Below are 9,867 nucleotides of genomic sequence, written 5' to 3'. Positions count from 1 at the left end.
AATATAGGGATGAGGTAGTTGGGTGGGCTAATTTCAGATGGGCTGTGTACAGGTGCAGTGATCGGTAAGGTGCTCTGACAACTGATGCTTAAAGTTATTGGGGGAGATAAGAGTCTCCAGCTTCAGAGATTTTTGCAATTCGTTCCAGTCATTGGCAGCAGAGAACTGGAAGGAATGGCGGCCAAAGGAGGTGTTGGCTTTGGGAATGACCAGTGAGATATACCTGCTGGAGCGCAGACTGCGGGTGGGTGCTGCTATGGTGACCAATGAGCTAAGATAAGGCGGGGATTTGCCTAGCAGTGATTTATAGATGGCCTGGAGCCAGTGGGTTTGACGACGAACATGTAGTGAGGACCAGCCTACAAGAGCGTACAGGTCACAGTGGTGGGTAGTGTATGGGGCTTTGGAGACAAAACGGATGGCACTGTGATAGACTACATCCAATTTGCTGAGTAGAGTGTTGGAGGCTATTTTGTAAATGACATCGCCGAAGTCAAGGATCGGTAGGATAGTCAGTTTTACGAGGGCATGTTTGGCAGCATGAGTGAAGGAGGCTTTGTTGCGAAATAGGAAGCCGATTCTAGATTTAACTTTGGATTGGAGATTCTTTATGTGAGTCTGGAAGTTGAGTTTACAGTCTAACCAGACACCTAGATATTTGTAGTTGTCCACATACTCTAGGTCAGACCCGTCGAGAGTGGTGATTCTAGTCGGGTGGGCGGGTGCTAGCAGCGTTCGATTGAAAAGCATGCATTTAGTTTTACTAGTGTTTAAGAGCAGTTGAAGGCTACTGAAGGATTGTTGTATGGCATTGAAGCTCGTTTGGAGGTTTGTTAACACAGTGTCCAATGAAGGGCCAGATGTATACAAAACGGTGTCGTCTGCGTAGAGGTGGATCTGAGAGTCACCAGCAGCAAGAGCGACATCATTGATATACACGGAGAAAAGTGTCGGCCCAAGAATTGAACCCTGTGGCACCCCCATAGAGACTGCCATAGGTCCAGACAACAGGCCCTCCGATTTGACACACTGAACTCTATCTGAGAAGTAGTTGGTGAACCAGGCGAGGCAGTCATTTGAGAAACCAAGGCTATTTAGTCTGCCAATAAGAATGCGGTGGTTGACAGAGTCGAAAGCCTTGGCCAGGTCGATGAAGACGGCTGCACAGTACTGTCTATTATCAATCGCGGTTATAATATCGTTTAGGACCTTGAGCGTGGCTGAAGTGCACCCGTGACCAGCTCGGAAACCGGATTGCATAGCGGAGAAGGTACGGTGGTATTCGAAATGGTCGATGATCTGTTTGTTAACTTGGCTTTCGAATACTTTCGAAAGGCAGGGCAGGATGGATATAGGTCTGTAGCAGTTTGGATCTAGAGTGTCACCCCCTTTGAAGAGGGGGATGACCGCGGCAGCTTTCCAATCTCTGGGGATCTCAGACGTTATGAAAGAGAGGTTGAACAGACTAGTAATAGGGGTTGCGACAATTTCAGCGGCTAGTTTTAGGAAGAAAGGGTCCAGATTGTCTAGCCCAGCTGATTTGTAGGGGTCCAGATTTTGCAGCACTTTCAAAACATCAGCTGTCTGAATTTGTGTGAAGGAGAAGCGGGGGGGGCATGGGCAAATTGCAGCAGAGGGTGCAGAGTTGGTGGCCGGGTTAGTGGTAGCCAGATGGAAAGCATGGCCAGCTGTAGCAAAATGCTTGTTGAAATTCTCGATTATTGTAGATTTATCGGTGGTGATAGTGTTTCCTAGCCTCAGTGCAGTGGGCAGCTGGGAGGAAGTGCTCTTATTCTCCATGGACTTTACAGTGTCCCAAAACTTTTTGGAGTTAGTGCTACAGGATGCAAATTTCTGTTTGAAAAAGTTAGCCTTTGCTTTCCTGACTGCTTGTGTATATTGGTTCCTAACTTCCCTGAAAAGTAGCAACAGTATATGTCTGTTGAGAGCACTAGTGGTAGGGGGTGATTTACACTCTCTCTTTATGATGGTCCATGTCAATGCCCTGCTTAGCATTGATATAACGATACAGAAAAAAGCATGGAAGAAAATTACATTTACATTGGCCTCCCTAGCTGGGATGAGATAACAAAGATATCATCACTGTGTGGCTGGTACTCTAATTTATTGATGTTGTGTGAGGAAGAAAGTGGTGCTCTCTCCATATGACATATAGCACACACACACACACACACACACACACACAGAAAGACAGTTTATCTGTCCATGTCGTCTGGTGGTCGACTCCATAGAGATCCTATTAAATTACAAAAGGGTCTATGTCATAATCCCTCACAGTTATAGAAGGGGGTGATAAAGGCAGCTATTTTCGTCAGGAGAAATCCAAACCAGTCTAATTGGAATGAATGGCAGTAGAGGCATCGGTGATGCATTTCCTGTTTTTACTTCTGCAAGAAAAGAAAAGAAAGGTATGATAAATATCAGAAGTTGTGTAATAGAAATATTGTAACCCCAAAATATTGACGTATAATTATAAATACAGTTTATACAGGTTTATACACATTTTCGGTCTAAATAGCCTCTAAAATATATGTAAACAGACCGTAAATGTCAACATATGTATTTTCTTAGAAAGCTGTGAGTGTTATTATATTATACAATATCAGTACTTGTTGCATTTAAAACTTGTCTAAATCCTATCATCAACTGATTTCAGCAAGTGTATGCTGTGGATTGACTGCATTGTTTAAATGGAATATTGGCATATTGGCACAATTTGAAAAATGTATGGAATCATGCCTCTAAAAATGGCTGGCTATAGCTAGCAAACATACAATGCAGATAATCTCCAAATTCATTGTTTTACACAATATCTTATTACAGCACTGCAAACAATGTTTGACCAAGTCCCTGACCAAAATGGCTGATGCTTTAGACCATCATAAGAAGGTTCATATCCATTCTAGTATTCTAATTCCTAATTCTATTTCCAAAGCATCCTGTAGGCTTCATAGAAATGGGAAATTGCCCTGCTTATAGTGAACATTGCATCATCACCATCATCTAAATGGTGTCACGCCTCATCTTCTAAAGTGTCCCATATGTAGGGAGAGAATGTATAGGCTGATGACCAGTGGTGAAAGAAGTACCCCGTTGTCATACTTGAGTAAAAGTAAAGATACCTTAATAGAAAATGACTCAAGTAAAAGTGAAAGTTACACAGTAAAATACTACTTGAGTAAAATTCTAAAAGTATTTGGTTTAAATATACTTAAGTACCAAAAGTAAATGTAATTGCTAAAATATACTTAAGCATTAAAAGTAAAAGTATAAATCATTTAAGCAAACCAGACCATTTTCTAGTTTTGTATTTTATTTACGGATAGCCAGGTGCACACTCCAACACAGATATAATTTACAAACAAAGCATGCATGTTTAGTGAGTCTGCCAGATCAGAGGCTGTAGGAATGACTAAGGATGTTCTCTAGATACTGTAAGTGAGTGAATTGGACCGTTTTCCTGTCCTGCTAAGCACTCAAAATGTAATGAGTTGTCACGCCCTGGCTCTGGTGACTCTTAAATGTTGAGCCAGGGTGTGGACTTGTTATGTTTAGTTTTCTATGAGTTTTGTTCTAGATCGTTTATTTCTATGTTGGCCAGGGTGGTTCCCAATCAGAGACAGCTGTAGCTCGTTGTCTCTGATTGGGGTCCATACTTAGGCAGCCTGTGTTCACTAGTTTATTGTAGGATCTTGTTCCGTATGGTTTGTTGTATTACCTAGGACTTCACGTATCGTTTTGTTGTTTTTGTTCTTGTTGTGAACACTTAATAAAGTATGTACGCCTATCACGCTGCGCCTTGGTCCGCTTCTCATAACGATCGTGACAGAAGATCCCACCAAGAGAGGACCAAGCAGCGTGCCAAACAGGAGAAGTTGGCGATGTCCCAGGTGGGCGAATGGTGGTCTTGGGAGGACATATTCGCGGGCAGAGGGCCATGGGCAATATTAAATGCCCAGGCAGGAGAGGAGAAACGGCGCCAACCGTGCCGACGACGGACACGCGAGAGGCAATCCCAAGTAATTTTTTTGGGGGGGCACACGGCGTGGATGACGGGGCTGCTGGAGGCAGCTAGAGGGCGCATCGGCGATCTAGGAGAGGAGGCCACCAGGTTTGGGGGGCTGGAAGGATGGTTGGCGGAGCCTAGAGGTAGAGCAGAGCCAACTCCCCGTACTCAGGCTAGGCAGCGTGAGACTGGGCAGGCTCCGGGTTATGCGGAGCCACGTACTGTGCCGCGAGTGTTCCGGCACAGTCCTGTACGTCCTGTGCGAGCACCACGCACGTGTCGTGCTAAGGTGGGCATGTAGCCAGGACGGAGTGTGCCGGCTCAACGCTCGTGGCCTCCAGTACCCCTCCTCGGTCCCGGATATCCTGCGCCAGTGCCACGTGCTGTAGCGCCAGTACGAGTGCACAGCCCTGTACGTCCTGTGCTGATGCCTCACACACAGGGTGTGGAGATAGGCATTCAGCCAGGACGGGTTGTGTCAGCTCTCCGCTCCAGACCTCTAGTCCATCTCCACAGTCCAGCCCGGCCTGTTCCTGTCCCTCACACCAAGCCTGTGGTGCGCGTCGCCAGCCGGTCCGGCCCATTCCTGCTCCCCGTACCAAGCCTGTGGTGCGCGTCGCCAGCACGGTCCGGCCTGTTCCTGTCCCTCGCACCAAGCCTGTGGTGCGCGTCGCCAGCCCGGTCCGGCCTGTTCCAGTCCCTCGCACCAAGCCTGTGATGCGCGTCGCCAGCCCGCTCCGTTCCTGCTCCCCGTACCAAGCCTGTGGTGCACGTCGCCAGCCCGGTCCGGCCCGTTCCTACTCCCCTTCACACATTCTTCATTAAAATTCAGTACAAGTTCCTCAACAGATGGATTGACAGATAAGCCATATTGCTAATTGAACTATACGGAAATCAAGTTTTCCTGTTATCGTGCCATGTATGAAGGCTATGTAGAAGCTCATCCAATCACAATCGCCTGCAGAGTTTCGGGTATAAGTATTATTCCTGCACAGTAAAGAAACGCAGGGAGAGTTGGGTCCTGTGTGGCTCAGGTGGTAGATGCCAGGGTTGGATTCCCATGGGGGACCAGTACGAACAAGAAAGTAAAAAAGGTATGGAAATGTATGCTCTGGATAAGAACTTCTGTTAATTGACTAAAATGTAAATGTAATATGAGAGTTCAAAGTGTTTTCCAGAAAGGTGGTTACCATGTTTTATTGAATGCTACCTGTTGCTCTTCAACAATTGCCAAGCTTTTCCCATACCAACTTTTAATTGAAGGACCTTGTTCTGTGAAGGTGCAGAAATGACAGACAATAGAACAGGTGACTACTATGACACAGAACTTTCCAGTTTACGGTCAAAACAGATGAGTCTGTACTATCAATCAACTGTGTTACAATGAACAACTCCACAACACCAGTCTTTCTCCATGTGCATCTCCAGTATGCAAGCGATTTCCCTGTCTGTGTACAATAACAATAACCAGATTCCTCTATACAGATGCAGTACAGATATATAAGTAGGGAAAAGCATGAAAGTGAAACCTCAAAAAGTCTCTTACCTTTTTCAGCTAGGCAACATGCTTATAGAAATCTATGTTATACTCCATTCTGTTGGCCCATTGTAGCTTTGACTATTTTCTTCCTCAAACTCTACACTGTAACGAGAGAGAGAGAGAGAGAGAGAGAGAGAGAGAGAGAGAGGAGAGAGAGAGAGAGAGAGAGAGAGAGAAGAGAGAGAGAGAGAGAGAGAGAGAGAGAGAGAGAGAGAGAGAGAGAGAGAGAGAGAGAGAGAGAGAGAGAGAGAGAGAGAGAGAGAGAGAGAGAGAGAGAGAGAGAGAGAGAGAGAGAGAGAGAGAGAGAGAGAGAGAGAGAGAGAGGAGACTTAACAGAGCTTCTGAAAGAAAGATACTTTATCACTGTTAATCCCCTTGAATCCTTCTATCTGCTTCTTCCTCCTCTTCCCCTCCTACTCTCTCGCTGCAGAGAGACTGTAGTGGGGAGCCTATGGTGTGCTGTGTCTAGGTCGGACCCTGGCTGTGTGGTTTGGAGCCCAGACAGAGGCAGGCTGAGAAGTGGCTAGTCTCTAATATCAGACTGCAGCACTACGACTCAGACCACGCCAGCTGGCTCCTCTCCCTCCCTTTCTTCTCCTTCTCTCTCTCTCTCTCTCTCTCTTTTATTCTCTCCCTCTCTCTCTCTCTCTCTCTCTCGCTTTCTGTCTGTCTCTCTCTTTTTATCCCTTTCTGTCTCCTACACAAACACTATCACTTTGTTATTTTTGTCTCTATTCCACCCCATAATATCCCCCCCCCTTCTGAAAGATGGTTCATATGCTCAATAGAACCCAGTAACAAGGTTTCCTGAATAAATACACCACACTAGCCAGTTTAGTGTGTGAAGTGAGTTTAGGCTGTGTTGAAGCTACTCACCCCTCCCTTCTCCAGCCAATCTAACAGGGTGTGTGCTGTGTCCATGGGGACCTGTCTGCTCATGGAGTCATGCTCCTCCTGGTCCACCTGGCCCTCCAGGGCTACCCTGAGATCCTCTACCAGCTGCAGCACCCTGATGTTGGGGTTAATGGCTGAGGTGAGGGCAAAGGTGGGGGCAGAGTTCGAACCCTGGGAGTGGTAACCCTGGGCCCCAAACTTCAAGAAGGCCTCGCAGAACCCTCCTGCCAATAAAATGAAATAATTTAGATTCAAGTTATGGTTAGGGCACATATCATAGGGGTGATACAGCCATCAGAGCCATAAAACTAGCTATCCCAGAGTCTAGCAATCCATTTTGACTTGTTTTGATTTTCTGAAATCAGATTACTATAAACTGTTTGCTGTTGACTATATTGTATGTGACTGCTCCACAAACAGGCTGTTAGGATTGCTGAGTGAAAGTATTATGTGCTGATGAATATATCATGCCAGTTTGAATTTCCAATGTGAGTCACTGAATACATCAACATAATGTGTGAAATAATTGAAAACATCCAACTGCTACCTAGCATAACCACTGGAGGGCACCCTCCCACTACAACGCTAGCTTCAACAGTGCCTGAACGCTGTCAGCTTTGAAAACTCAAGTGTTCCCTATAGGGATATTGTAGGGACATTGCATGGTGTATTGACTGCTTCTCTGAGTAAAGGCAGTGTGTCAAAGTGCTGTGCTCTGATGGTCTTTTAAATATTGCACTAGTCTGCACAGATATATATTCATGATCTCATGTCACCTTAGCTGTAGGCCTATTACAGGAATTGTTAGCATTATTAGCAATATGTTAGCCTGTATGACCATCTCTATGGGTGATGTCACGGTTTTCTCTGTCTTGCAGTGTACTGGGGGTCATTAGCACTATGCTATCTCTATTATTAGAGCCTTTTGTCTTGTGCCCCTTACAGGAACCCCAACAGAGTCATCTGATATCCTGCTATGGTTATGACAAACAGTGGTGACTGAAATGTATCACCCCTGTAAGAAAACATGGGGAGCTGAACAATATGGAAAGAGAGCTAGTTATAGAGTGTGGTGGACAACTACAGACAAGGATGTTGTATTTGTCTTTCTTGCTAGCACTGATTTTGCTGATAGCTGCTTTATTGAGGAACGTTTTTTTCATTCTATGACATTGATATGTGGTTGTTTTATCGACCTTAGTTGAATGCACTGACTGTAAATTGCTCTGGATAAGAGTGTCTGCTAAATGACCAAAATGGAAATGTAATATAAATGATAGAGTATACATGGAATAGATCAGGTGGGGGAAGAAGAGAGGCAGCGTAAAAGACTAGCAGAATGGTTGATGTACAGTAGCCTACTGACAAGGACCATCTATTCAAAACCTGCTGAGTTTCCCCCAGTAAATCTGCTCTAGTTGGAACAAGCTTAATCCCAGTATCTCAAACTTCAAGATCCTAAGAGGAACTTTCCTTTCATCATTTCAACTAAAATCCAAAGTACACAATTTATTTTGATTATGCTTAGAAAGAACTGAACAAAATGTAACATTCCTACTCTAAGTTAATATATTTAAATCTCAATGAAACCTTCAAGACATTACCAAATACCAGTCTAAAGAGAGCAGTAATTGCAAGCCGGGTTGTCTTTGAGGAGGTCTTAATAAAATAGAAGCTTACCAGCGATAATGTCATCCATTTGCTCCAAGGCTGCCTCCAGCATGTGGCTGTCATCTGACGCCATGGCAACGGGCTACTTCATACACTGTTACTCACCGGATCACCATGCACCGATAGGAGAAATTGAAATAGAGAAAGCGAGAGAGAGGGAGAGGGATGGAGGGAGTGATAGTAGAGCCGGAGAGAGAGACAGAGAGGAGCAGAAGGGAGGGGAGTAAGAGATGGGGACAGTTTTCAATCATGTCAGACAGATTATAATCAGCATTCAGTTGACTGGAGCTTTAGGGAGTTCTCTTTGCCTCTTAGATCTATTTACAGCAAAACAACAACAGCTGCCCCAGCCCTTTTTCCCATATACATATCCTCCATGTATGTGGCTTTTGGCTTTAAATGTTCCTCTCATTTTGCGGGTGGAGTTCTTGCCATTGTCAGCAGTCCTATCCACTTGGGATGGGAGCGCAACCTTGGCATTGTTTGTGTTTGTGTTTTTCTTCAAGTACTCCATTTGTCTTCCCTTTATTTCTTTAAGATGTTCTCGTTAACTTCATTCACAGGTTCGGAAGGTAACTGAACTAAATGACTATCGCCCCGTAGCACTCACTTCTGTCATCATGAAGTGCTTTGAAAGGCTAGTTAAGGACCATATCACCTCCACCTTACCCGACACCTGAGACCCACTACAATCTGCATACCGCCCCAACAGATCCACAGATGACGCAATCACCATAGCACTGTACACTGCCTATCACTGCCTGGTACAACAACTGCACCGTCCGCAACCGCAGGGCTCTCCAGAGGGTGGTGCGGTCAGCCCAACGCATCCCTGGGGGCACAATGCCTGCCCTTCAAGACATCTACAGCACCCGGTGTCACAGGAAGGCCAAGAAGATCATCAAGGACCTCAGCCACCCGAGCCACGGCCTGTTCACCCTGCTACCATCTAGAAGGCGGAGACAGGTGCAGAAAAGCTGGAACCGAGAGACTGAAAAACAGCTTCTATATCCAGGCCATCAGACTGTTAAATAGTCACCACTAGCTGGCTTCCGCCCAGTACCCTGCCCTGAACCTTACTCACAGTTACTAGCCGGCTACCACCCAGTACTCTACCCTACACCTTAGAGACTTATATTCCAGACTTGCTCGTTCTAATACAGGGGTGTCAAACTCATTTTAGCTCAGGGGCCACATGGAGGAAAATCTATTCCCAAGTGGGCCGGACCGGTAAAATCATGGTATATATAACTTAAAAACAACAACTTCAGATTGTTTTCTTTGTTTTAATACTATCAACATAATACATAAAGCTGGAGCCTGAGGACAGTGTGTCCAAAATAGTACAAGCACAACATCACTATTAATCATAAAACACCTGAAGTTTATTAGAAAATTCTAAAGAAAAAGAACACACAAACACACAATGCCTCAGTGATTCACATAACTGTTTCACAGATCACAGAACTATATCAGGGTGTCATTTCTCAGGCAGAAATGTAGATACAAATACTGAAATCCTGTTCCCCAAACAAGTGCAAGAACCACAGAGTCAAGAATAGGTTAAATATACAAATAAAATCAATTAAAAACAATAGCACATCAACATAAAAACATATAAACATAAAGCTGGAGCCTGAGGACAGTGTGTCCAAAAGCACAACATCACTATTAATCATAAAACACCTCAAGTTATTTGAAATTCTGAGGACAAACAACACACAAACACACAATG

The 9,867-nt window shown here is 44.9% G+C and overlaps 1 protein-coding gene across 1 annotated transcript; it reads right to left on the bottom strand.

The window, feature by feature from the left end:
• Positions 1 to 2,366: 2,366 nt before the first annotated feature.
• On the bottom strand, positions 2,367 to 9,058 carry LOC311146362 (liprin-beta-2-like). The gene is made up of 3 exons (XM_084182848.1): positions 8,142 to 9,058; positions 6,444 to 6,685; positions 2,367 to 2,408 (listed from the first exon to the last, which is right to left on the bottom strand). The coding sequence occupies exons 1-3, from the start codon at positions 8,203 to 8,205 to the stop codon at positions 2,403 to 2,405; spliced, it is 312 nt and encodes a 103-aa protein (XP_084038974.1). The 5' UTR covers positions 8,206 to 9,058; the 3' UTR covers positions 2,367 to 2,402.
• Positions 9,059 to 9,867: the final 809 nt, after the last annotated feature.

The sequence above is a fragment of the Coregonus lavaretus genome (assembly GCF_964263955.1).
Source record: "Coregonus lavaretus genome assembly, chromosome: 19".
Lineage (NCBI taxonomy): Eukaryota > Metazoa > Chordata > Actinopteri > Salmoniformes > Salmonidae > Coregonus > Coregonus lavaretus.
Note: the sequence above shows the minus strand (reverse complement) of the source record. Positions and strands in the feature narration are given on the sequence as shown.